At 39.9% G+C, this 27848-nt stretch overlaps 1 protein-coding gene across 3 annotated transcripts in view; it reads left to right on the top strand.

Annotated features, from left to right (window-relative positions):
* The window catches only part of rhbdf1a (rhomboid 5 homolog 1a (Drosophila)), a 44020-nt gene extending 16188 nt beyond the window's left edge, over positions 1-27832 (top strand). Inside the window, exons 2-19 of one of the 3 annotated variants that reach the window (XM_086087724.1) lie at positions 9140-9285; positions 10039-10178; positions 10853-10960; positions 12976-13189; positions 14202-14408; positions 15059-15178; positions 15251-15411; positions 16167-16418; positions 16880-16991; positions 17078-17152; positions 18179-18340; positions 18414-18514; positions 18588-18651; positions 19599-19693; positions 19776-19851; positions 19931-20031; positions 23365-23518; positions 25060-27832. In XM_086087724.1, coding sequence (XP_085943850.1) covers positions 9169-9285; positions 10039-10178; positions 10853-10960; positions 12976-13189; positions 14202-14408; positions 15059-15178; positions 15251-15411; positions 16167-16418; positions 16880-16991; positions 17078-17152; positions 18179-18340; positions 18414-18514; positions 18588-18651; positions 19599-19693; positions 19776-19851; positions 19931-20031; positions 23365-23518; positions 25060-25479 — 2679 coding nt within the window. In that variant the 5' untranslated portion in view covers positions 9140-9168 and the 3' untranslated portion in view covers positions 25480-27832. The remainder of the gene's footprint in view (positions 1-9139; positions 9286-10038; positions 10179-10852; positions 10961-12975; positions 13190-14201; positions 14409-15058; positions 15179-15250; positions 15412-16166; positions 16419-16879; positions 16992-17077; positions 17153-18178; positions 18341-18413; positions 18515-18587; positions 18652-19598; positions 19694-19775; positions 19852-19930; positions 20032-23364; positions 23519-25059) is intronic. The other 2 variants (XM_086087733.1, XM_086087741.1) reach the window with 2 other exon arrangements.
* Positions 27833-27848: the final 16 nt, after the last annotated feature.

Below are 27848 nucleotides of genomic sequence, written 5' to 3' on the forward strand. Positions count from 1 at the left end.
AATTCCCGTCTATAAATACACCGCATGCCGAAGGCCCGCTTTGAGGATGCCATTTATACTTTTAGGAGCTATTCATATCTCTGCCGCACCACGCTGTCATTTGGTAAACACTGTTATGAGCTTGAGGCGGTCTGGGAAGAGTTAGTACTCCATCCTTAGTCATGAGGGTTAAAGGGCATTCTGTCTAACCAAGCGCTAATCTGTGGAAAAACTGTTAAAATAAAGCGCGCCGTACGTGGCAGACGTCTTGGCTGGGCCATAGTCCCCACCCCCAGCCTCCATGCCCGCCGTCTAGCCCCTCTGCTCGCCGTGACATTTGATCTCAGGGTCAGCTGCGTAGGATATTTCTGCTGCGTGTGTGTTTTAATGTTGTAAATGGCTGGATGGCCATGACAGCCTGTCACATATCACCACGACCCTTCCCGATGACAGCAGCTCCACTGGAACTCGGCAGCTCGTCTTGGCCCACGGCGGTGGGGGGAAAAAATGACCGTCGCAGCGTTGTACTACTTTCATGAAATCATTTGTTTTATTAAAATGCAAAAATTGTGCTCCGCCAATTAGTTACGAAGAAAACAAACCCATCCATCTATTGAGCTATAAAACTATGATCTAGCAAGCTAGCTTTGTAGCTATCTATCTAGTTCTTTATCTATCTTGTAGCTATCAAGCTATCTAGCTATGTAGCTAAATCTTTCTAGCTATCTGGATAACCTGGCTAGCCAACTGTCTAATCTCTGAGCAGGAGAGTACAAGGAGGAAGTCCTGATTATGTGACAGTGGCTTGAGTTTTATCTGTGTGCGCGACTTCCTGGTTCACTTGCGAGCACGATTCTGGACAATTGTACATAAGAAACATGTAGTGCTTTCCCATGAACTTTGTGAGGGGGCGTAACGTGTTTCAAGAAACAAACTGTGCCAGGGTTTTTATTTAATCATCATTGTGAGATCATTTGGGGAGGAAAGTGGCTTCTCAAGTCGTTTGGCAATTGTCCACCTTGTGAGTGAAGCATCCTAAAAAAAAGAAAAATTCCCCTCCCCTAAATAACAAGGTACTTAATATAGGACCCACTTCTAGGTGGGTGAGGGGGAAAACCAAAGTCTGAATTGTGTCATTTCCTTGTATTGTTCCCAGTATCAAGCCCCAAGTTTAACATGAAGAAAGACAAAACAATAGCTTGTAGCTGCAGTTGTAGTAAATGTCTATCTCCAATGCAGTGGGCTTTCTATTCCTGTTTAAAGGCAGACATGTTATTTTTATTATTTCCAAGTTGTAGTAAGATATTAAGCTAAAATGGTGCACAAGAAAAGCAAGTGTAGTGTATGACAGAACATGCAGAGAGGCAGAAGCCTGAGTCCAAGCAGCGTTGCAGCTCTCGCCAGTGTGAGCGATCCGGACTTCTCACTCTTCACATTAATGAGGTTGTACATCAGAGGAACCACTTCCTGCTTCCGAATGTCCACAGACGCCGCCTCTGCAAAACCTATAGCTCAGTTCCGTCAATTCCACCCCCCACCAGTGCGACCACAGCTGGAATACACAGTGCCCGGAAACCAGACAGCTTCTGTCCGTACAGCTTACACTTCTTGTGGTTTCTGCTCCCGCATTTTCCTCCTCCTCCTCCTTTTTCTTCTTCTTCTTCTTCTGCTCCCGCATTTTCCTTCTTCTTCTTCTGCTCCCGCATTTTCCTTCTTCTTCTTCTGCTCCCGCATTTTTCTTCTTCTGCTGCTCCAGCATTTTTCTTCTTCTGCTCCCGCATTTTCCTTTTTTTAAATTATTTTTTTGCTTTCTTTATCAATTCACACTTCAACATCCAATTCAAACTGAGCACATAAACGGTGCTGTCAAACAAGAAACAAGAAAACTCTCAAAACAAAAAACAAAAATAATTTTCCTTCTTCTGCTCCCGCATTTTCCTTCTATTTTTTCTTCTTCTTCTTCTTCTTCTGCTCCCTTTTTCTTTAAACTTGAGAGCTTGTGGAATGTGGGTATGGCATGCACCATGACCAACCATGGCCATCGGGAAAAAATTTAACGGACCATCCCAAACCTGACTGAATTTTGCACAAAGATAGCACAGCATGGTGCACCTTTGTTTGATATAGAGCTACAATGTTTACAAGACAGCTGCTTTTGAATCTTATATTCATAGAGTACTTTTTACATTTTCAGCCCTGGAATTGTGACATATGATTACCTCGCACACTAGTAGAGTAATTAGCAATGTGGAACTAATTTTTGTAGAATCGATGGGAAAAGTATGGCCTGGAGGCCACACATGACCTGCTTCGTTCTTTAAGCACAGCATTTACATTATCAATAGTCCTGTTATTAATTGCATTCATTTAATGCCCCCCCCCCCCTAAAATTGGTGATTTAAAATATGTTTATTAATTTTTTAATTTAAAATATATTAACACTTAAACTTTTTGTAACCCTGTTGTTGTTATATTTGACACCTAGGGCTAAATTTTTTGTATTTTTGTATTTGTGTCCTTGAAGTTGTGTCCCTTTTTGTGAATTTCACGGTCAAAATATAGGCCAAAGCTATTTGAAATTTGGTGGCCACGGACATTTTTGTTAAAAAGTGAACAAAATTGTGATCTCAGCAACCGTCGATCCAATCAAATCTTAAATTGGACATTTTCGCTTTCCATGGTATAAATTACCCTTAAATTTTTTTTACTGAAAAAGCCATTTTTTCTGGGAGATCGGAATATTGACCTCTTTGTAAACGGTAATGATAGCCTAATTGATGCCCAATGAAATGCATGGGGGGGGGGGGGGGGGGACAACAAAATCTCTTTTCAAACCTCCCAAATTCTTCAAAAAACGCTGATAAACATTCAATATATACATTCCAAGAAAAACGGGTGTATTGGCCAATAGTGAGTTTGTGTAATACCTTGGCAAAGCGTTAAGAAGGCTCTATATTGGGAAATATTTGCCATGTTGTTCCCTCCTGTGGTCTTTGATTTTCAGACTTAATTTCGTTTGTGATCTCTTTCAGCTTGACCTGACTGTCAGCTCTGTAAGAAAAATGTTTCCACATCTCACACTCTGCCTCTTCTTAGCTAATGAGCTGGTGCTGATCAGATTGTTTTAGACCATTTTAAACAATTCTCACCAGAAAAGATGTCCGACTGTGTTAAGTCTAAAAATAGGTAAACCACTGCCATTCATTGAACATCTATCGATCCATTTTCTACAGTGCTTGTGAGTGAAATGTATTTACCAAATTTTCATTCTTTATTGAATGCAGCAAAAGTACTCGCTCATTTCTTTTTTTTATTTAGTGACAACTTTTTGCTTGAGGCGAATAATTCAAGTTTTGCGCTTTGTCGAGCCCAAGGTTGTTTTAGGAGCTCCACCTGTGACACACAAGAGTGCTTTTATGCGCCTGACTGGAGCACCATTTCTTTGAAATGATGCTATGGACTGTGTGCGCACAATAACAACAATAGCTCACATCCAGGCAATTTGTTCTGCCTGTCAGGCTTCGTCATCGGGGCCCGTCGGACATGCGTGCACCTGGCGAGATGTCAGCTGTGTGTTTTGTCTGCGTTTTCCTCCTGCCTAATGGATGCTACATTTTAAAGCTAGGCTGCCTCCAAAGTCCTAATTGAGCAGGAAGTGTGTGTTTTTGGGAGGGGGGGCCTCACGAAGATGGTTGAAAGTGTGTCCACGTGAAGTCAAAACAAATCTCAACTTGATGAAATCATAGCGCTGTAAAGAATGTGACATGGAACGCAGACACGCCGCCTATCAGTGCGATAAAACGCACATCGCCTTGAAAGTGAGATTACGACTCAAGCGGGGTAATTGGGTGAGAGAAAAAAAATTGCTTTGAAAAACGGCAAGGCGCTTTTTAAGAGTTTTCTCATGTGTGAATGTGGCCGTGAGCAGATAGTGTGCCCTCGCTGATGAAAGAGGCTAATCCTCCAGCTTGAGTAGGTGCCAAACGCGCGTTCATCTACGACTTCCCTCCACAGCAAGGACATCGCTGCCACTGGAGGGAACGGCAGCCTTGAGGCCTCGCAATTTCAATTTGTGCCATAAAGAGATGAGAAACGAGGCTAGAGATTTGCAGGCTAGTGCCAGTTGAGTAGACATGTTGAGGAGACATGCGGGAGTACGCAAACTCTCATCAAACGAGATAGCAATAGTGTACTGAACAGCGACCTTAACTCATTCACTGCCATTGACGGCTATAGACGTCAAAAATTCATTTGAACTATTTCTATTAGTTTAACATTTTTTTCCCCACTTTTGTTAACAAGAGTATGAAAACCTAAAAAATTAATTATTGGACATTTAGAACAGATATACAATTTGTGATTAATCGTGAGTTAACTATTAAAGTCATTAGATTAATTACAATTTAAAAAAATATATCGCCTGACGCCCCTAATTTTTAATAATCTTTTCTTAAAAATAAAAAAAGATTATTAAAAACAAAATGTCTAGGTTTTCATACTCTCGTTAACAAAAGTGTGTGTGTGGGGGGGGGATTTTCAATTAATAGAAATAGTTCAAATGATTTTTTGACGTTTATAGGCGTCAATGGCACTGAATGAGTTAAGACCAAGGCATATGAAAGACTGATCTTTATTTTTATTCTCATTGGCACCACCTCAAATGTATAAATGTAGAATTCCTAATTGCTTAGTTCACACATGTCAATATTTTTGTCAAATTGGTGTATGTTTTCCCCTTGCAGTGCTGCAGATTTGCTTAAACACATCCTGAGTGATGTTGTTGGGAAGTTGGGTGTAGTTCTCTTTTACCAGTACTCTTCTTATTGTTGTTGTTTAGGTTTTAAATATTTCTGGCACAGTGAAATACTGGAGGCAGATTGCGGGAGTAGGTGAGTTTAAGGGAAGAAGCCTAAAGCAATAGCAGAAGCGTGTGTGCGGAACAAAAAAACGACGATGACAAAAGAAAAAGCCACCCATTTTGCCAGGAGGCAACATCGATCATTTAGGCGGCAAATCCTGAGCAACCAAACTTGTTTATCAGGGAGGGAAAACGTTGAGTTGTGTCTGTGCTCTTATCTGATCTGTGCAATCAGCGAGCTCTGCCGTTTGCGCAAATGATGAAATAGAATTAAAAACCTTTCCACAAAATACACCATTTCTCCCCGAAATTGTTGCAATTACAAATGTTTTTGGTATCTATGCGTTAATTCCTTGATGTGCATTGGAAAAAGACAAAAAAGCTGAAGATTTTTTTTTTTTTTTTACACAGACTGCAAAAAATGGGCTGGATGAAATTATTGGCACCCTTTTAGAACTATGGGTAAATCAAGTGTCTGAGGACTTCAGAATCAAAATTGTTGAAAAATATAAACAATCTCAATGATACAAGACCATCTCCAGAGATGTTGAAGTTCCTTTGTCGACTGTGCGTACTCTAATCAAGCAGTTCATAACCCATGGAAACTGTGACTAATCTCCCTACAGAAAAGAAAAATTGACGAAAGGATGCATTGCAGTTTAGTTCCAATGGTGGATAACAACCTCGGTCAGCTTCCACACAATTTCAAGCTGTTTTGCAGACTCTGGGTCACAGTGCCGACAGTCAAACATGGTGATGGTTCAGTGATGTTTTGGGGTTGTTTTGCTGCCTCTGGCACTGGGTGCCTTGACAATGTGCAAGGAGTCATGAAATCTGCTTGTTTTGGGCGTTCGAGCAGGACAATGACCCAAAGCATACCTCAAATAGCACCGCGCTGGAGAATTCTGAAGTGGCCTTCGACGAGTCAGATTCTAAATCCCATTGAACACCTTTGGAGAGATCTCAAAATTGTTGTTGCAAGATAACCTTCAAATGTGAGAGACCTGGAGCAGTTCCAAGAGAAGAGTGGTCCAAAATTCCATCGGAGAGGTGCAAGAAACTTGTTGATGGTTATAGAAAGTGATTGCTTTCAGATATTTCTTCCAAAGGGTGTGCAACCAAATTTTGAGTTGAGGCTGCCAACAATTTTGTTCAGCCCAGTTTTTGCAGTCTGTGTAAAATTGTGTCAATTTTGGATTATTTCATCATCTTTTTTTTGTGTTTTTCCAATGCATATCAAAGACAGAAACACATTGATACCAAAAACATTTGTAATTGCAACCATTTCTGGGAAAAATGGTGTATTTTCTGGAAAAATTCCAATAATTTCGTCCAAGACTGCAGCAGGCAGGCTGTGCCACAGCAGTGTGACTGTGATGCGAGAGAGCGCTCTTGTTGAGATGACACCACCAGTGATGAGGCTATTCACAACTTGATAAATACAGTGAAAGAATAAGCCTTTCCAAAGATAATAATGCTGTTTGGGAACATTAAATTGCTTGCAAATTGAAGGATTACACAAGAACTGCTTAAGCCAGGTGCAGTGAACCTTTTACCGTTTATACATTCCAAACCCACCCACAACTGATGTGATATAGTCAGCCTATATATATTAGCCCGCCATTCATTTCAATGGGGGATTCCAACCCCTGGTCGCCCGCTATTGCAGGGGGTGCTCTCACCTGTCATATCCGACATAGGGCCGCTATGGGGCGGCCTCCCCGACCACTTTTGCCCCCTCCCCAGCTGGTTCTCAGAAATGTTCAAAGTTAGCCAATCTTCAAAATGTTTTCAAAGTGCCAACTCCCGTGCGCACCGCGGCGGCCTTCCTACTCGTCGCGGCGTAGCCCTCGCCTACTCATTGCCGGCGACGGCCGGGTGTGGGCCCGACGCTCCAGCGCCATCCATTTTCAGGGCAAGTTGATTCGGCAGGTGAGTTGTTACACACTCCTTGGCGGGTTCCAACTTCCATGAACGGTTTCACGCCTTGGAAGCGAGTCTTAATTTTAGCTTCAATTGTTCAAAAAGTGATGGGTAGCGCATTCGATTCGACCTCTACCAAACTGGTACACTCACTGCCCGCTTGCACCAAAACCGTTATTTATGAAAATGGAGGTTTGCCTTGAAAACGCTAACTCGCCCCTGTCTAATAGTGCTATGAGGAAACACTGTATTTTAGATCATTGGATGTCTGTAAAACATTATCCTGAGTGATTATCCTGTGATGTAGGTTATGTTAAGTGTTTTTTTTTGCTCCCTATCTGGGAAAAAGGTGAAACCTGATTCATGATTGTGGGTGGAGAGATATGCTTATGCGTGTGGTGGGATACACGCAGAGCCCATATGCATGGTGGCTTATGTTTTTTTTTGTTTTTTTTATCTCCTCATCATGTGTTGAGTCTTCTTTCATGATTTAACGGCTATTATGTTAAAAGTCTGTGTGTGTGTGTGTGTGTGTGTGTGTGTGTGTGTGTGTGTGTGTGTGTGTGTGTGTGTGTGTGTGTGTGTGTGTGTGTGTGTGTGTGTGTGTGTGTGTGTGTGTGTGCGTGTGTGTGGGGGTGTGTGTGTGTGTGTGTGGGGGTGTGGGTGTGTGGGTGTGTGGGTACCTTGCTTTACCCAAGATCAAGACCTTCCTTCCTAGCCTTTGTTCATTGGTCTGGCAGTTGGTGACTAGTTTATATTGCACATCAACTGCAGCTGCTAATGTAATCTTAGCCACTAATGTAGAAGGGAGGAATGTACCACTACATCATTTTTTCTGCCTTGGCTAATTTAACAATAGGTTTATTATTACGGTTGCGGTTTGAAGTGGCGTACAACTGTACTGTAATGTAATGAAACCAATTAGTATTGTTAAATGACGTCAATCAAAATTAAGCATTATTCTTTGGTATTATATGGTGCAAGTGTATCTAATGATGTGGCCTGAACCTATGCAAAGTAATTTTTGCTCGTGTTTTTTTTTCACGGCTACCACTGTGTGACGTCCACTCAATTGTCACTCGGTCGAAAGCAGAAGCTCAGAAACTTGCAGTCAAGTCTGCAGCGGAAAGGCAGATGTGGTCCACAGCAAGGAACACAGCAGGGGCAAGTGAGGACGTGACTGTGATGACATCATCTGGAAGGATAATTACAGTATATCCATTTTCTATAGTGCTTCAAGCATTATAGAAAATGGAATGTATTACAGTATAACATATTTTCCCACGAGGTTTAAAGTGTTTTTTTTTCCTTTGTAAGGCTTCCACCTAGCTACTTTACCCACAGCCAGACTTATATATAAGATGAGAAATTGATGTCAGGTACTAAATGGCTAGTATAGTACTTGACAAAAATTTCCGAAGTTCCAATAATGTTGCTGTCAGCCTCTTGGCAGCCCCGCTGACCAGCTTTCTTGTCATCTTTCCATCAATTTTGGGGGGTCAGGTTTTTCATAATGTCATTGTTGTTTATTTTTCTCGACTTGATGAGGACTGTCTTCAATGTGTTATGCAGTATACTTAAGATGTGACCACACAATATGTCAGTAAAACTAGAACAACAATTTGAATACTGGCAGCACGGTGGAATAGTAGTTAGCACATTTTCCTCACATTCTAGAGGTCCTGGGTTTGATTGTGTGGAGTTATATTATATTTCCATCTCAAACAGTAATAACTCAGAAGGGTTTTCTTTTCTTACATAACATGTACATGTTGTTTTTGGAAGAAAAAAAAAGGGGGGGGGGGCATGATATTTTTCTGATATATCTTTATCCGCTCTAAATACATTTAGATTGATGAAGAACGCTATTTTTGTTGTCGGCATTTACAAGTAGAAGACGGGAAGTTAAACGTGCAGTAAAAAAGGCCTGCCTGTGAGGCGATGAGCTTTTATTGCGCACCTCCTGTTGTCAACAGGCCCAGTTTTGCACTCACACTTGTTAGGCCCTGGAAGAAGGTCCAACTTTTAGTTTAAAGTAGAAGTGGATGATGTTTTAAAATGTGGGCACAGCGCTGTTCTTCTTCTATTTCCACTTCCCGGGGGTGGAATGCAATTGCAATCTGCATACTTCTGGCCACATTTGGGTCCCCAAGAAAATTCCCAGGGACTAAATTTAGGTACTGACACGCAATGTTCCGGAAAAAGTTCCATCTGGTTCCTGTACTGCTAAAATCGTTTGTAGAGTCAACGGCACCTTCTAGTGGAGTCAATCTGTACTGCGAGTCATATCCTTGGTCCTCCTTGAGTTTTGATGCTTGCAGTGACACATTACATAATGTTGTTCTCCTCTCCCTCCTTTGAATGTGTGTGTGTGTGTAGCTGGCAGGCCTGTGGTGCAGACACACAACATGGCAGAAGCGCGGCGGGAGAGTACTAGCAGTCTGCAGAGGAAGAAGCCTCCATGGCTGCGATTAGACATTCCCACCACTCAGATGTCACTGGACGAGCCGCCCACTTTTGTTCAGGTAATTTATAGTACCCTTAATAGGAGTAATCACAATTTCAAATGCGTTAAAATAGCCTTACCACTGGTAATCACATTTAACATATTTTTATCTCGTTGACCTCTAATGGTCATAAAGATGATGGTAATATTTATAATATTAATGATGGTAATAAAACTAATAATTAGAATCAATAGGAGTAGAATTCACTTCAAAGAGTGCAGCAAATGTTGAAGGAAAATCAAAGAGATATTTCATTTTACTTTGTTTTCATATTTGCTTTAAAGTTTCCATAAATGTATTCAAATATACTTGTAAATAACTAATAACTATGATTGAATAAATCATCATAAATTGAATATGGCTCTTACAATATATTTCTAATTATTATCTAATTAATGGATATGTTGTGAAATATATTTTATTATTAATTGATAGGTTATTGTTATCAAAAATGACGGGTCTTTTCTTTGAGGTATTCTTTTTAAATGTGTGCTTTGAAATTTTTTATTAATTGATTGCTTTACCAAAAATATTACATGAATGTAAATATGGCCGTATAATTGATAATAAAATAAAATATAAAACATATTTTCTATATAATCGGAAAGTTTATGGTGTCTTTATTTATTTATTTATTTATTATTTAAATTGCCATTTTTGTTGTTAAAAGTGGAAATTTTTGCCAATATATTTGTAAAGAAAACATAAATAAATGCAACTGGAGCTACGTGTGTGGGCTAGTTTGACGTTTAATTTTACAACCTGTTGCAGCCGATAAAGAGGCAGGGCTTCCTACGCAGCATCAGCATGCCGGTGGAGACGTCTCACCTGCAATCGCCTCCCCGCGACTTCTTTGACAGCCGGCGGCCGGTCTTGCAGCGCCAGTCATCCATCACGCAGACCATCAAGAGGTGAGGCCAGTGCGGTTGATTTGATTTATACACTTGCTTGAGAAGAACCTCTCACCCTTTCCTTTGTTTCTGTCTTTTTATGCAAATTGAACGGCTGGTTTTGATTTAATTTTCTTGACCTTACCTGCGTACTAACATGTGATCAACAAATGTTTTGATCTACAATAGACATTGTTTATGATCAGGCATTTGCACATATAGCCACTAGGTGGTGCTCAAGCAAACTACATATTGTTGTTTTTTTATTAGTTTTTGTGCAAGATGGCACCAAATTCCTCTAGCTAATAGGAAAAGTAATAGTTAGTAATTAGTGTCAAGGAAGTGTGTTTAAGTGACTCATCTTTGTATGTAGTGAGGCGCTAAAGTTAGCTTGTGTTGCTAGTGGATGGAGAGTCTTTACTACTACGCATATGCGCACTTCTGGTGCATTTTTTTTTTTATCACGTCATCTGTAGCTATTTATTTCGAACATCCAAGAATTTGGCCTTCGCTTACTTGTCTCACAAGGAAGGAAAATTGCTTGAATCCGGCCCGATTGTTGGTACCCCGCTTTAACTATCTGCTTGGCCCCCGCTTGATGACTCCATCGCTGCACTCTTGCTTCTCACTGCCTGTTCTTCTCTGTTTCCTTTTTCTTCTTCTTCCCTCTGCACCTTCTTCCTGCCCGGCGACAGCAGCAGGAGGGTTCACTTTGAACGGATTAACACGGTGCCCGTAAAGGGCCAGCGAGCTGCCCGGCGCAGTGCCAGGAAGCATCACTCGCTCTCCAGAACCCTGCTCAGGTATGCAGGGAAGCCCCCACTTGTCAAAGTGCACGTGGTGCTGGATGGGCACTTATATTATGTCCTTGCTGGTTTGTTTTTAACATTCACTGCGCACTGCCACAATAGATATGTGTTCAAATTAAAGCTAATTTCGAATCGCTACTGCCTCCTGTGGCCGATACGGAAGAGGATTAGGGCCAGTGAAGAGAGAAAAAAAAGTTGGCAGGATTCTCACTTTAATCTCAGAATTCTGACTTTAAAGTGAGAATTCTGAGACCAACAAGTCAATAAAAAGGCTATTGTAAAGATATTTTGGGGCAAATTGTTACAAAGTGCAGCTTTAAAGGGATAGTTCGGGTTTTTGGACATGAATCTGTATGGCATCCTCACCTAAAGTGATGTGCAATCAGCACTGACTTCCCGCTGACAGCGTCCTGTGACCCGAGATCTGGTCCGGTTTTGGTCGAGGCGAAAGTAGTCCGGCAAGTTGGCTGGGGTCACAGAAATAAAGCGTTTTTCTTCTAAAAACAATTTGTGTTCAAACGAGTGATAAATTTACATCACAAAACTGCACATTAGAAAAAAGTCAGACTCTATTTTTCTGTTTGTATCATTGCGCGGCGCACTGCATCCAGCTGACAGACGCGCACAAACCAAGTTGTTTGGAAGTGTTTACCTGACGCGAGAGAGCTAAGGGAGAGTGAGAGCCATTACTATATAACGTTGAAATTGTATAAACTTTATAAGCTTGTATAACTAAGGTATGTTGTGTGTTCCTGTGTTGCACATTCTGTCTTGTATCCGAGTGTTTGTGAACGCATCGCACGTCTCGCGGTGGAAAGGGACTCATCCATACATTGTTGGTAAGGAGTGAAGTTTCTTGTGTTCGGCGTTGGCTGCGGCCAACAGTAGCCGATTGTGTGAAGACAAATAAAAAGGTGAGATTACCAACCACGTCTGCTGGCAGACAATATAGAACATATATTGTTCTATATGTAAAAATGGTGCGTACGCGTGTTTTCCCGGGCCGTACCAATAACAATTTCCCTGAAACAAGTGCACCGCATTTGTCAGTGACAGTCACCCGTTCTCTCAGGGCTACAGCTGATCAAGTTGTACCACTTCTCTATCCCGCCTCGCTCTCGCTCTCTCTTTCTTCCCGTTCTAATTCCGTCTGACGAATATCGGCATCAGTATATTCTGGTTCATAAAGATACATGCTTGGCTCAGTGCTAAAGACATTGTCGTTGTAGTCAGACATGTTATCGTGAGTTTTCAGAGTTCTAATTACGGTGGAACGCATGCGCCTCTATCAGCTAGATATGAAGCACGCCGCGCAGTGATACGAACAGAAAAATAGAGCCTGGCGGTAATAAAGTCTTCTTCTTTTTTTATCACTCTTTTGAACACAAATTGTTTTTAGAAGAAAAACTCTTTATTTTCGTGACCCCAGCCAACTTGCCGGACTACTTTTGTCTCGACTACTTTATATTATATATACGAATTATAAATTTCGTGAGAACATAATAATTTGTTCTCATTTTAATTATTTTGAATTAAAGTAAAAAAAAATGTTGTATTGAAATGGTCAGTATATGTAAAAAAAAAAATATTTTTTAACAGTATTTTAACAATTACAAAACATTTTATTAGAAATATTTGAATGAGCCAATTTTTGAAGGAAAAAATGAATGAATTAATGAATCTAAATGAATGTGACAAATATTACAGGACTTTAGTTAGAATAGTTTAAATTCTCGGTTGGTTCCATTAAAAAAATATTTTGGTCACCCCTGACATGCATTCATGTGCAAGTACAAATGTGGGTGTGTGAGTGTTGTGTGTGTCTGTGTCTATGTCGCTGTGTCTGTGTGACATGCTACTCTTGTACAAACATGCCCAGACGTGTTCCCTCACACTTCTGTTATGACATCTGAGGAACTGTCTTCCTATGACCGTCATGTTCTTATCTTATCATGAGTGCCATAATTATTTGTGACTGTGAACTGAACGCTGGCTGCTTGTGGCGTCAGGGGCACGGCCGACTGGTTCGGGGTGAGCAAGGATGGCGACGCTACGCAGAAATGGCAGCGCAAGAGCCTCCGCCACTGCAGCCTGCGCTACGGCAAGCTCAAGCCGCAGGTGATCCGCGAGATGGACCTGCCCAGCCAGGACAATATCTCTTTAGCCAGCACCGAGACGCCGCCGCCGCTGTATGTGCCCTCCTCGTCGCATGGCATGCAGAAGGTAAAAATAAAGCATCGCTGCCTCTCTTTAATGCAGTGGCACCTCCAGGTCAACACAATCAAGGTGCTAATCATTGATTTGAATCATGAAAACATGTATTTTGGATGGATGTTCTAGCGTTGAACTGCCTCATCATAAAAAAATGTAATAGTACAATGTAAAATTCAAATTCACCTATTTGCAGAAACTATCCTCAGCCCAGTTGTGCTTCATCTCATGCCACATAAACATCATTGGCTCATTCACTTCACAATAAGCAGTGCTTTGGTGAATTGTCAACAATTGTTCAAAAAAGAGGCTTCATGTCATTTAATGCCACTCTCAGTTGAAGTTCAAAGTCAAACTAAACATGAAACAAAGAAGTACATGATATCTATTTAAAACAACCAAACAGCTGCCTCAAGAAAGGCCCTGCTAGCTTAATGCTACCATCTTGGACGGTGGTTAGCATTTATAGTATCTGTTAAAATCATAATAAAAAACTATGTACTGTATAGTTTTTGAATATTTTTGAAAAATATTGGGAAAAATATCCCCCAAAATGACTGCAATAGTGTTATTTGGACATCCAAACAATGAAACGTGGCTTTCCCACAAAGTTGCATTGTGGGATGTGGCAGCCATTTTGGGCTTGCGGTAACCACGGTGAACATGAACTGTGCTGTAAAGAAATAATAAGAATAAGTTGTTGCTCAGTGAGTTACCCGCAAAGATACCCTGGTAATTCTTCATAATATAATGTTCACTTTTGTATAATATTTACCACACATCACTAACAAAAAGGTAATTGCTTCTGTTTTTGTTCATCTTAATGTTAATATTTAAATTGCATAATCTGCAGTAGACTACACTACTGTACAGTATTTTAATGTCATCATGAGCGTCCATGAAGATTTTTTTTTTTCAGTGGTGTAAAAAGTTGTAGAACACACCTTTTTAGAGGTTCCACTGTACTAAATGTTTGGTGTAAAATATGCTTGCCGGCCAAATTTAATACCGATTCTTGCCCTAGATTGTCGACCCGCTGGCTCGCGGTCGGGCCTTTCGCATGGTTGAGGAAGTGGATGGCTACAGCGTGCCCCAGACACCAATTACACCCGGGGCGGCGTCACTCTGCTCCTTCACCAGCTCGCGCTCAGGGCTCAACCGGATACCGCGCCGACGCAAGAGGGAGTCCGTTGCGAAGATGAGCTTCAGGGCGGCGGCGGCGCTCGTCAAGGTGAGCCGGCGTTTTGACACTTCATTAGGAACACCTTATAATCTTGTCTCAAAATGGCTTATTGGGTTTGCAAGTGCAGTCAATTTGTGGGATGCAAGCTTAAAGTTTGAGCTGTTAAGATAGTCATCATTTATAATATTGGTATTTTAACTCATTCACTGCCATTGACGGCTATAGACGTCAAAAATTCATTTGAACTATTTCTATTAGTTAAACCTTTTTTCACTTTTGTTAACAAGAGTATGAAAACCTAGGGGAAAAAAATATTGTACATTTAGAACAGATATAAAATTTGTGATTGATTTTTAATTGTAATTAATCGCATGACTTCAATAGTTAAGTCATGATTAATTACAAATTTTATATCTGTTCAAAATGTACAATACATTTTTTTTTAGGTTTTTATATTCTTGTTAACAAAAGTGGGAAAAGGGTAAACGAATGGAAATAGTTCAAATGAATTTTTTACGTCTATAGCCGTCAATGGCAGTAAATGAGTTAATATAGTAGTATTTAAATGTCATTGTTTTTATTTTAATATTGACAGAGTTATTCTGATTGTCCTCTTTTTCTTCATTACGTGCTTTAAGCCAAATTGGGTTAGGTTTATTTTCCAAAGAGTGCTTATCCATGTGTATTCTTTGTATCAGGGGCGCTCCATACGGGACAGCACCCTGCGACGTACCCACAGACGCAGCTTTACCCCTGCCAGCTTTGTGGAGGAAGACATCGACTTCCCCGATGAGCTGGACACGTCCTTCTTTGCTCGAGTAAGTCAGTCAAAAGGACACACGCCACATGCACTCTGTATTTGCACTCCCATAAGTATTTTCTTTTGTTAGGATGTTCTGATGCACGAAGAGCTGTCCACGTATACAGACGAGGTGTTCGAGTCGCCATCAGAGCCGACGGTGAAAGATGCGGCACATAGCGACAAGGATGAGATGGAGCTGACGGGTAGCGCGCTGGATAAAACGGCACTGGAGAGGAGTCACCTGATGCTGTGAGTCCACCGCCTGTAGATGGCGCTACACTATAGCAATTCTCAAGCAAAAGGTCAACAGTGTGCGCCACACAGTCAAAATGTTCTGACTTTCACAAAAATCCGATGGTCAAATGTACAAGGAATCTTAAATTGAGTTTTAATGTTTTAAGAATTTAAAATAACTCCATTGACAATTCTTGAATTTATTGGCCTTTCAAAAAACAAAACAAAGCAAAAAAACTGCGAGCTGAATGAATAATCTTTGCTTGTTGCATTGTTGCATGCTATTTATTTATTTATTTATTTATCTATCTATTTATTAAATTATACATTCATTTATTTAATAATTTTTGGATTTTGCTAAGACTTTGTGATTTAGATATGAATGGAAATTAGTAAATAAAGTAACTGTTTGGTGTGGGTGTTTGCCAATTTAAAATTTTATTTTGACCATCTCGTGATCAAAAGAAAACACATTGATTTTATGATAATTTATTCCATAACAAAGACCTACCTGACTGATAAATCCGTCTCGCTCGGTCTTTCAACGTCAAACCGGCTGCTAAGTCGCCGTTGCTCGTTTGCTCACGTAAAGTAAGAATTAGCTTCGGCTGCATTCGTTACTATATCGTCATCTAGTGGTCTCTTATTACACACTGTGCCTTTTTTTAAAAATTATGTAAAAGTGCCTAATGGCTTTAATATGTTGAAGTAAGCACTTTTCAAATGCTATTAAGGTATTATTTCTGTCTTCTGTGTGTGATCCCGGGCAGACCTTTGGAGCGAGGGTGGCGTAAAGCCAAAGAGGGCGCACCGGGCCCACCCAAGGTGCCCTTGCGTCAGGAGGTGGTGAGTGTCAACGGGCAGCGACGCGGCCAGCGCATCGTGGTTCCCGTCAAGAAGCTTTTCGCCCGCGAGAAGAGACCTTACGGGCTGGGCATGGTGGGCAAGCTGACCAACCGCACGTACCGCAAGCGCATCGACAGCTACGTCAAGAGGCAGATCGATGACATGGATGACCACAGGTGCAGTCCCTTCCTACTGCTTACTAAAAAAAAATGTAGTCGACTACTGTATAATGTGATAAAAGTCGAAGTCGATTAATCAATGATGTCATTGTTTTTCACCACAATAGTTCAGGATTAATCATTTTGAGCACATTATTTAATGCTTCATTGCGCTTCTCCTTCTGGTGTGCCCATTGTGGCCACCAGGGGGCAGTCTAATAAGTACAAACAAGTAGTCACCATTACTGTCAGGGATTCAGTAAGCTGCAGTAGTGTAGTTTTTATTTTATTTTATTTTATTTATTTTTTTGAGGATGAAGAATATATGTGAGTATTGTGATAAACATTTAGCACCATGCTTTTCTTCTTGTCTGGTTTAGTTAGCTCTTCCATTTGTCTATTGGTTTCTTGAGTGTGCGATTTTTATTTTATTTTTAATTATTCTTTATTTTTATTTTTTTTACCTCTTCTGCTTGCAGGCCTTTTTTTACATACTGGATCACCTTTGTCCACATGCTCATCACCATCCTGGCGGTGTGCATCTATGGCATTGCGCCGGTGGGCTTCTCCCAGCACGAGACGGTTGATTCTGTACGTGGACGCTTCACTTTGGATATTTTTGCGACGGCACTGTAATGTTAAACCATGACGGTCTCGTCTTGTTTACGTGTGGGCAGGTTTTAAGAAACAAAGGCGTGTACGAAAATGTCAAGTATGTACAGCAGGAGAACTTTTGGATCGGGCCGGGCTCGGTAAGCACACACAAAGCAAGGAAATACACATTTAAATGCTGCATTTTTATATTGTTTACCTTTTACATCATTGAACATCCCTGTAGCAAGTACAGAGCTAACTCTATTTTTCAACCTTTGTACTGTAAGTCCGAATATGCGAAACTTAAGCAGCTTCGAGCCAGTTGTTGCTGTTTATGTTCAGTATATGTCTCAAAAGCTTTATAGCACTGCAACATTGTTGCTAATTAGCATTACCATTAAGTAGAGATTGACCGATATGCTTTTTTCAGGGCCAATACCGATACCGATTATCGGTAGTCAGGGAGGCCGATAACCGATATTTGAAGCCGATATACATTTGCAGGAAGTTGGTGTTAAAATTTTTAATAATAAAAAATTATCAAAACGACAGCACTTGACTGCTTAAATGCCTTCAAGGACATGTTTATTAAACAGCTTTTGTGATTTGCAACATGTTAAAGGTTTTTTTGTTTGCCATCAGCTTTTGCACTATAATGCAACTATAATGTGGCTTCCGCACACCAACACCCAAATAGTCGCTAAATTGCGGGCTAACTGTTAGCTCGTGGGCTATCCATTCACCCACACGCTAATTCCCAAATAGCTGCTAATTCGCGAGCTAACCGTTCACCCACGCGCTAACCCCGGGATAACTCCCAAATAGCCGCTGCTCGCGGGCTAATAGGCGCTAATTGCTGCTTATTGTCTGTTAGCACTGTTAGCACTGCACAAGCAACCAATCAGATGGTGCTGTGGGCGGGCCAATGCTGCAGGGAGTCAACAGCCGCTCACTCAGAGCAGACGGAGGAGAAAAGTGCCCGTCGGAGCAAAAATAACAGTTTTTAATATATCGGCCATCAAAACAAAAAAAGAGGCCGATGCCGACATTCATGAAATGCTGGATATCGGCGCCGATTATCGGCCGGGCCGATTATCGGTCTATCCCTACCATTAAGCTCGTGGACATAAAGGCTGTTTTGTGAATAGGTAGCGTGGTAACATGATCATTATCGTTCCTTACAGGAGGCGCTGATCCACCTGGGGGCCAAATACTCTCCATGCATGCGGCAGGACAAGCAAGTGCACGAGTTCATCAGGGAAGAACGTAACATCGAACGCAACTCGGCGTGCTGCGTGCGCAACGATCGCTCCGGCTGCGTCCAGACCTCAGAAGAGCAGTGCTCGGTCTGTTGCTGTGTCGTTGATAAGATCAACGGCGTAAGCGTGAGTGATTCTGACTCATCCATTATACGTCCAGAGCACGTTGGCTGTGTGGGTGAAGTGGCCGCAGCATTCCAGCAGACATCAGCTAAATGGGAAAGACAGACAATACGGCTCCGTCTGCCATCAGGACCCCAGGTACGGATCCCGAAGCACACTTGTTTACTTTTGTTAAGCACACGCGGGCTGATAATGGTGCGTATCTCGTCAGGATATGTCTGGAGCCTGCCTCGGTCCTGCCGCATGAGTGGCCCGACGACATCACCAAGTGGCCAGTGAGTGGATTTTTTTTTTTACTTAACTCATTCACTCGCAGCCATTTTCACTAAAGCAATCCCCTTCACGCCCGGCTGTTTTACTGGATTTTGACTGATTTTGCAAAGTCCACAGAATATTGTGCTTCATTGCTATAAAAACATGAAACCTACCAAAAGAAAGATTAAAGTATCGTCTTTCATCAGGAACAAAAGTATATTTCTATCTGTTTTCGTTTTGCAGCAATTAGTATTAGAACATAGCTAAGTTTCATCATTATTCACAAATCTATTTTGAATTCTGAGTAATTTAGGTTTTTTTTCAACATGGTCCTGGTTCATTTTCTACGTTCTGCTGCCACCTGTTAGCCGTTTGTGTAATAACTACCATTTCATCAACCGTTCTTTGCAGTTCAGAGGCTGCATCAAAGCCTTCTGTATGCTCTAGCGTTACATAAAAAAACTTATAAATACGTCTTTGGGACATTTGAAAAAGAACGTATTTATACACATTGGGAACAAATGAGTTAATGGCCTGGCTAGCTACAGCAGAGCAAGAATCCTATTGATTTTGAATGATAAATCGCTTTATTAAGCATCACACAGTTCTCTAATGTCAGGGGTTGCCGGCTCCTCCATAAGTATTGGAACAGCAAGTTCAATTCCTTTGTTTTTGTTCATTTCAGTTGAGCTCTAATTTACCTCGTTCGCAGGCACATTGTTTGGGTGTCTGGGAGATGCGCTACTTGCACGTTTCATTGCATTACTCACACTTTCTGCGTGTGTCATGTAGTTTTTGTTTTTCTGCTCACAAACATGCACAGACGTGTTCCGTCACTCTACTCTTATGACGTCCAGAACCGTCCTGTTATTCTCGTGTTCTTATCAAGAGTGCCATAAGTGTTGAACCGAGGGTTAAATAAATAACAAAAGAAATGCATGTAAGAAATGTGCGTTTCTGCTGTCAGATTTGCACCAGGTACAATACAGGGAACCACACCAACTTGCCTCACATTGACTGCACCATCACGGGCCGACCTTGCTGCATCGGAACCAAAGGAAGGTAAAGAATCTTTTTCTCGTTTTAATAAAATGTGAATTCGCTACTCGTGTCTTAGCTCTGACTTGAGATGTTCTTGTTCAAGGTGTGAAATCACATCCCGGGAATATTGTGACTTCATGAATGGCTTCTTTCATGAGGAAGCCACCCTCTGCTCCCAAGTAAAACTCCTTACTCGTCAGTTCTTCTCTTTTATAGGCAGGATTCTTCATCTCAGTCTTTATTTTTTTCGCTTTGCAGGTGCATTGCATGGATGACGTATGTGGACTGCTGCCTTTCCTCAACCCTGAGATCCCGGATCAGTTTTACAGACTCTGGCTCTCGCTCTTTCTGCATGCAGGGTGAGTCAATAGAAAACATATACAGTACGCACGCTATTGTTTTGACATTGAATTTTGGAACACTTCGCTTCCCATGGTGGTAAAAGTATGATTACTGTATATAGCATGTTACTTTTTTCAGTACTCCAATTGAATGCCGCAGACAATAACATTTAAATAACCTTTAATTAAGTAATAGTAAGTCATATTCAAGTTATAAACTTGACTTGAAATGTCCCAGTGGTTCCTAAACTTTTTTCCATTGACCACCATTATTATAGAGGGAGTAGCATAATAGGCCCAAGTATTCATCAACAAGTAGCTTTATCTATTAGTAGTAGTAGTCGGTATGAGATTTTTTTTCTAATAGGTTTTCTGGTGAGCTAACAAATACACACACGCACGCACGCACGCACGCACGCACGCACGCACGCACGCACGCACGCACGCACGCATGCACGCACGCACGCACATACACATACTCACCCACACACACAAAAAAAAAAAAATGTATGTATGTATGTATGTATATATGTATATATGTATGTATATATGTGTATATATATATATATATATATATATTTAAAAAAAAAAAAAAAAAAGGAGCAATGATGATGACATTTCCGAATGAACAATACTGAGCTCTTAAAAGAAAGAAAAAAAAGGAGAAGAAAAAAAAAAAAAAAAAAGTAGTAGTAGTCGATCTCGTAGTAGTTGTTGTTCTATTCACAAAAAGTAAACACACTACACTCAAAAATTGGAAAATGGAATACTTTGCTTAAATAGCTACTGTACTTAATTAAAATGTCAAAGGGATATACAAATTGTAAAACAAATAAAAATATAAAAAGACAATATAAGGCAATATTCAAATTCAAAGTAAAGCAAAAGAAATGAAAGGGGACAAAAAGAAGTACAATTTGTTTTGTCTGCCACTGATCAACACACACAAAAAATAACACAAAATGAATGTCAGCGAGCGGTCAAGACGCTTTCAGTGTAATACGACAAAATAATTCAACTGTGTGTCCTTGTGCTATATATATTTTTGCAGTAATTGTGCTTTAATACATAAAAAAAATAGATTTTGTTTTACAATGCATTTTGTTCCACAGACTGACACCTTGAATTTAAATACATCTTTCTTTTGTTTTGTTCTATATTTAGGTTTGGAAAAAAATTCTGTTCCTCTTAGTTTGTACTTAATTTCCCTTTTTATAAATTTGGTTGATATATTAACTGGTAAAATTTCATGATGAGCTTTATACAATATTTTAAAGGATCTTTGTGCAGTTTGTCACTTTTTTACTCATGACTGCCACCTCTGGCCCAAAGTGTAACTGCAGCATCTGTGCCAGGCTCGTTCATACTGTGGATTGTGAGGGTTTGCACACCCTTACTATAAAGGGAAGATAAAAGCTAATAGGTGCAGTCAGAGTAAAACAGTCAGGCTCTTCGTACTCATCATTGGTGGAGCATGCATGATGTAGAAAAATCTTTAACATTACCTTTTTAAACTACACAATGCACCTTAAAATTTCATTAGTCCTTTCTATTTCAATGTATTGCACAGTCAGTGTTGCTTCCACGTCCATATTTCTACAACTGAAAATCATAAATCTGGTGTACGTAAATAAAAACGAGCTGAAATGCAAATGTGTCGTACTTAAATGTTAGATTGATCTGAACTGTACTGTTAATTTTTTTACTTAGCTCAACGTTCAAAGGGGGGTGTTGCCTGGGGGACCGTTGGGTTGCAAATGGGGAGAGGGTTGGGCGTGGTCTGGCTGTGATTGACAGCAGCAATGAAACCTACAATCTAAATCACATCTATACCACAAAAAGCTATCATAAATAATCTAACCACATGCTATGCTAATAAATCACTTACCTGGAAATGGGTATAGATGTTTGCAAAACACTACTACAACAACAACTCGCTAAGAAGGCGTTTAAGATAGGCCAGCCGATTTATCGGCCCCCATTTCCTTAATTTTGGGGGATCGGTGTTTGGCAGATCCCTTAAAACCTCCTCAGAGGTCTGAAAGAGTCACCACCAAGGTTATTTTAGTTAACTAAAACCAACAAAAAAATAAAACTAAATTTCAAAAAACAATTTCGAAATAAAATAAAAAACGAAAATACTTTAAAAAAAAAAAATAATAATAATTGAAACTAGATTTTATGTTTACAAAACTAACTAAAACCAACTATAATTATAGCAAAAATGTCCTCCGTTTTAGTCTTTGCTAATCAATTTAATGCATGAGCCTTTGGAGATGATTTATTTTGATATTAACCGGAATAAGGACATTTGAAAGTATGTCGCATAAAAGTGACGTCATCTAGCAGCAGCCAATAGAAAAGCACCTTCAGATGACGGTGCTCCCATGGTGTTTTTAAAATATTGCGCACAAGTAATACACAAAAAAAACTAACTAAAACTAAACTAAAACCAAGCATTCATTAAATAACTAAAACTAATACAAACTAACAGAACCACCCTGAAAACGAATTAAAACTAACTAAATTTAAAAAACAAAACTCAAAACGAAATAAAAACTAACGAAAATGAAAAATTCCACACAAAAAAATTTCAGTCACCACTGTCCTCTTCTGCTGAGATGACGAATTGGCTTTTCATTTTTATTTGGGAGAACAACTTCATGTGCAGTTAAAACCAACCCATTTGTATTATTTCACAGCTATCGTTTAATGTTTTCCACAAAAACAAAACAGAAACAGAAAATGCATGCTGCTTGTTACGGAAAAAATCATAATCTGAAAAAAATCGGGATCGGCATGTCAGACTTTTTAAAAGATCATGAATCGGCCAGAAAATTGTGATCGGTGCACCCCTGGTTTAAGTGTGACAGAACGACTACCAAGTGACGTAGTAACTGACTTCCCATGTAATGAGAGGACAAACAGCTAAATTGTGCTTATGCCAGTGTTCAACCTTAAGATGGCGCCAAACACACGGGGTTTTTTTTTTACTCCAAATTTAAGCTTTCAACAAACATGCACTAAAATGTCAAAATAATGTTGACAGCATTAGTAGACACCAGTCTATACAGTTTATCATAAAAAAAATAATTTAAAAAATTGATTTAGTGACTTGAATATTTTCTTTTTCTTTTAACCAGTCCATCAAATGGCTTTAGTGTACAGGTGTACCTAATATTGTGGCTGGTGAGTGCGAAAAACTGCTGTCTTGGCTAATTAAAGAAAGTGCCCCCCGAGAAGCTTTACTGGCACTGGATCACGTCCGCTTAATAGGATTATCTTCCCCGACACGTGCCAAGATGACATTGTATAATGTACTGTAAGTCACGTGGCCTCGTCCTGTGCCAGGGTCCTTCACTGCATGGTGTCGGTGGCATTCCAGATGACCATCCTGAGGGACTTGGAGAAGCTGGCGGGATGGCTGCGCATCTCCATCATTTACATCGTCAGCGGCATCACCGGCAACCTGGCGTCGGCCATCTTCCTGCCGTACAGAGCGGAGGTGATCCGTACACGATGAGAAACGCGTCAAAACACAACTTTTGCCTTGTATTAAAAAAAAAAGGGGAAAAAAAGTGCATGTCAAAGTGACTGTTGTGGCAACAGTAAAATTATTTTTAGCCAATCACAAGCCGGAAAAAAGCCGGTTCCGGGAAAAGGCACACCCGTGGTGGCTAATTGGGCTGAAGGTGGTAAAGTAGAGATGTGGAGTTAACCCTGAATGTCACACTTGAAAATTTTAAATAGAATACATTTACAAGAACATTTCCAAAAGTTTTTGAATATATGTGTTTAGTACTTTATATTTGACATTTACTTTTAAAAGAGCAATATGGTAAATATATTTTAAAATACCAAATGTGAGTTACCGTGTAATATTTGATTTGACCAATTTTGTTTGATTTTAGAATTTGACCCACATTTTTTTCTCATTTGTTTAAAAAAAAGAGCAACTGGTAGAGAGTGAAATAAATATATTTAAAATATAAATAAATGTTACATGCGAGTTTCCATGTTAAATCTGGTTTGATGAATTTTGCTTGATTTAAGTGATTTTTTTTTCCTTCAATATTTTGATCTTTATATTACGAATTTACTTAAAATAGTTTAAAATACAGTAGGTCCCAACATTTCCTATGCCTATGAATAATTGTTTTTGTTCAGGTATTTGAAGTAAAAGTTTTTTTTAAAAAAGCAAGCTTATAAAAATACTGTGTGTATACAGTACAGTAATTTCTGGCCTACAAGGCGCACCTGACTATAAGCTGCTAAATTTGGGGAATACTACACACATATAAGCCGCACCCGACTGTGAGCCGCGGGTGTTTTTAATGTTACCGCACCGGGTTCCCGCTACTTTATTTTCCATAATGAGGGTGCAAATTGTCTCGCTCTCGTTCTGTCTCTCCTTCTGTATTTGGGCTCACTTGGTTTGTTTTGCTCTGCCTGACGCTCTTGCGCTTCCTTTATAGTGCGCCCCCGTGTGATCTGATGGATAAGCCGCACCTTTGTATTAGCCGCAGGGTCGAATGCAAGTGAAAAAAAGTAGCAGCTTGTAGTCCGGAAATTGCTGTATGTATTTTTTTCTTTTTTTAAGTATATAAAATAAAATATACAAATTAAATTTTCACAACACTGGATTTTTGGGTAATTGTTGATCTTTGATTATGTGGCATGGCTCAGTGGTAGAGTCGTCATCTCCCAATTCAGAGATTGTGGAAGTGTCCTTGAGCAACACACTGAACCCTAATTTGCTCCCAGTGGGCCTTTCATTGCCTTAATGGCAGCAGCCGACCGCTGGTATATGAATGTGTGTGTGAATGCGAGTCTTTGTAAAGCGCTATATAAAGTGCAGTCCATTTGCCATTTAGCATTTTTATTTAATTCTAAAGCGCTCATCGGTGTATATACACTGTATTGGGACCATATGTAAACCAGACCACCCAAAAAAAAAATACAAAATTTGATGATGCGCTAATCCAGGTTGATACGATGCAAATGAATCGGGGAAGGTTCTGATGTATTTTTTTCTGTGCCGCGCAGGTGGGACCAGCGGGCTCTCAATTTGGCATCCTGGCCTGCTTGTTCGTGGAGTTGTTCCAGAGCTGGCAGATCCTGGCGCAGCCGTGGCACGCCTTCACCAAGCTGCTGTGCGTGGTGCTCTTCCTGTTCGCCTTCGGACTGCTGCCGTGGATCGACAACTTTGCGCACTTCAGCGGCTTCGTTTCAGGCTTCTTCCTGTCCTTCGCCTTCCTGCCCTACATCAGCTTCGGCCGCATGGACCTGTACCGCAAGCGCTGCCAGATCATCGTCTTCCTGCTGATCTTCGTGGGCCTCTTCTCGGGCCTGGTCGTGCTCTTCTACGTCTACCCCATCAAGTGCGACTGGTGCGAGCTGCTCACCTGCATCCCCTTTACGGACAAATTTTGCGAGAAGTACGATCTCAATGCGCACCTCCACTGAGCCCCCCCCCCCCCCCCCGCCAATCAGGTCAGAACGAGACGTTTCCAAACCACTTGAACTCCATGGCGAGATGCTTTGTGTTTTTCTACTTTCGTCGGTATACAAGCAACATGTCACCTTGTTTAATCAGCCCCACCTGCTCAGCCAGCACTGTGCACTCTTTTATGAGCTTTAGCACTTCGTCGGCTGTCTGAAGTCCACAGGAGAGAAAAAGCCCATCGACATTTTTAAGAAGACCAGGATAAGGACCACATGTGGGGAGGAACAAAAATCGGATTTAACACTCAAATTGATGCTTTTTAGGTTAAAAGTTAAACATTTAACACAGGGAGTGGTGGCACTGTGGGAAGCATGAAGCAAAACCTGACCATTTAAATTAGAATTCTGACTAGATTCCATCATTTATGGCATTTTTTTTTCTAATCAGTTTGAACATACCACAGCACTTAAGAAACTCCAAATTCCTTCTTTTTACACTTATAATTTCAACTGAAAACAGATTCTAACTCCTAATACAATACATGTTGAATTTTATTTATTTTTTCCACTGGAGCATTTTAAAAAAAGTACTCATTTGAAATACTTTTTCACACGCTTGGACAATATAACAGTCTAGTACTAAACAAATACACTTTTCCCACATTTCTCAGCTAATACATTTGGACATACTGTATTTTTTCTTCTAGAGAATGGGGGAAAAAAACCTTCATAATTTATATTCACAACTTTTTAAAATACTTGTTCATATGTTTGGGCACTGTAAACTTGTTAAACTTCAAATGTACTTTTTCTCACATTACGGTTACTATGTAAAACACCACATTTTAGCACTTTTTCAGGAATTAAAAAAAACAACAACTCTTTGTATCATCACTGTCAGGCAGCAACTTCCTACCGTATGTCCAAATTTGCTCGATTCCACATTTCCACATTTCTGGGTCTGTTGTTTAGTTTTTTCAAATAATTGTCCAACCTAAACGATGGAATCTTGTGAAATATGATACTTGTGGAGATGTGAGGATTCTGCATGACACAGCAATTACATTTGGACAACATATTAAATGTAATGTATGCACTTTGACACCTTTACATCAATTTCGATTTTTTTTTTACGTCAGCCCTTAAAAATAGCCTTTACATTCAGAATTTGTGCCATTTGTTTGTTCTTCTAATTGAACCTGAAACTTTCATGAGAATATTCACAAATTTAAAATTCGCACTTAATTCATATTTTAAATGAATAAATAAATTAATAAAGCAATGTTTTACACTTTAAAATACGTTTCCCCGTGTACTGTACTATAGTGTTACAACTCTCTTAACCCCTCTTGTAAAATGTAGAGCTGAGACATTTTAAAATATATTTAACTTTGATTTGCAGGCTAGTGCCAGTTGAGCAGACATGTTGAGGAGACATGCGGGAGTACGCAAACTCTCATCAAACGAGATAGCAATAGTGTACTGAACAGCGACCTTAACTCATTCACTGCCATTGACGGCTATAGACGTCAAAAATTCATTTGAACTATTTCTATTATATTAGTTTCACTTTTTTTTGTGTGACAACCTAGAATTTTTTTATTGTACATTTAGAACGGATTTAAAATTTGTGATTAATCGTGAGTTAACTATTGAAGACATGCGATTAATTACAATTAAAAAATGTAATCGTCTGACGCCCTTAATTTTTAATAATCTTTCCTTTTCTTTTTTTCTATTAGGGACAGCAGGTGATTTTTTTTTTTATTGTAATTAATCACATGACTTCACTAGTTAACTCAAGATTAATCACGAATTGTATATCTGTTCTAAATGTACAATACATTTTTTCTAGGTTTTCATACTCTTGTTCACAAAAGTGGAAAAAAAAAAAAATTAAACTAATAGAAATAGTTCAAATGAATTTTTGACGTCTATAGCCGTCAATGGCAGTGAATGAGTTAATGACTTTGTTTGGAAATCAGCATTTTCAACCATTTGCATATTGCACTTTTAGTATGACAGAACTGCAACTTTTTGGAAACCTTCAAGAACATTTGATTGTTAATGATCATTTTTGTCCACATTTGGTTCTTATCCTTTTCCACGGAATTCATTTAGGCAACCTCAAACAGAAAGCAGGGACAACAACAAATAGAAATCCAATATCAAAACCTTCGGTGCCTTGTTGAAAGAGAAATGTACCAACTACTACTGCCATATTTTTTTGTTACATTATGCTGAGCACTCAAATGTTTTCCTTTTCTTGTATTTTGTTTTATTGCTTCTCCAGAAGTGATGGTCGTCTTGAAGATGGTAGCGTTTTAGCTGCCCGTCTACTCACATGTAACTGAAAACAATAGTAAAAGAGAAAAAAAAAGATGAAATAA

This window comes from Leptonotus elevatus, chromosome 1 (assembly GCF_054856555.1).
Source record: "Leptonotus elevatus isolate MCC_2025b chromosome 1, RoL_Lele_1.0, whole genome shotgun sequence".
NCBI classification, from domain to species: domain Eukaryota; kingdom Metazoa; phylum Chordata; class Actinopteri; order Syngnathiformes; family Syngnathidae; genus Leptonotus; species Leptonotus elevatus.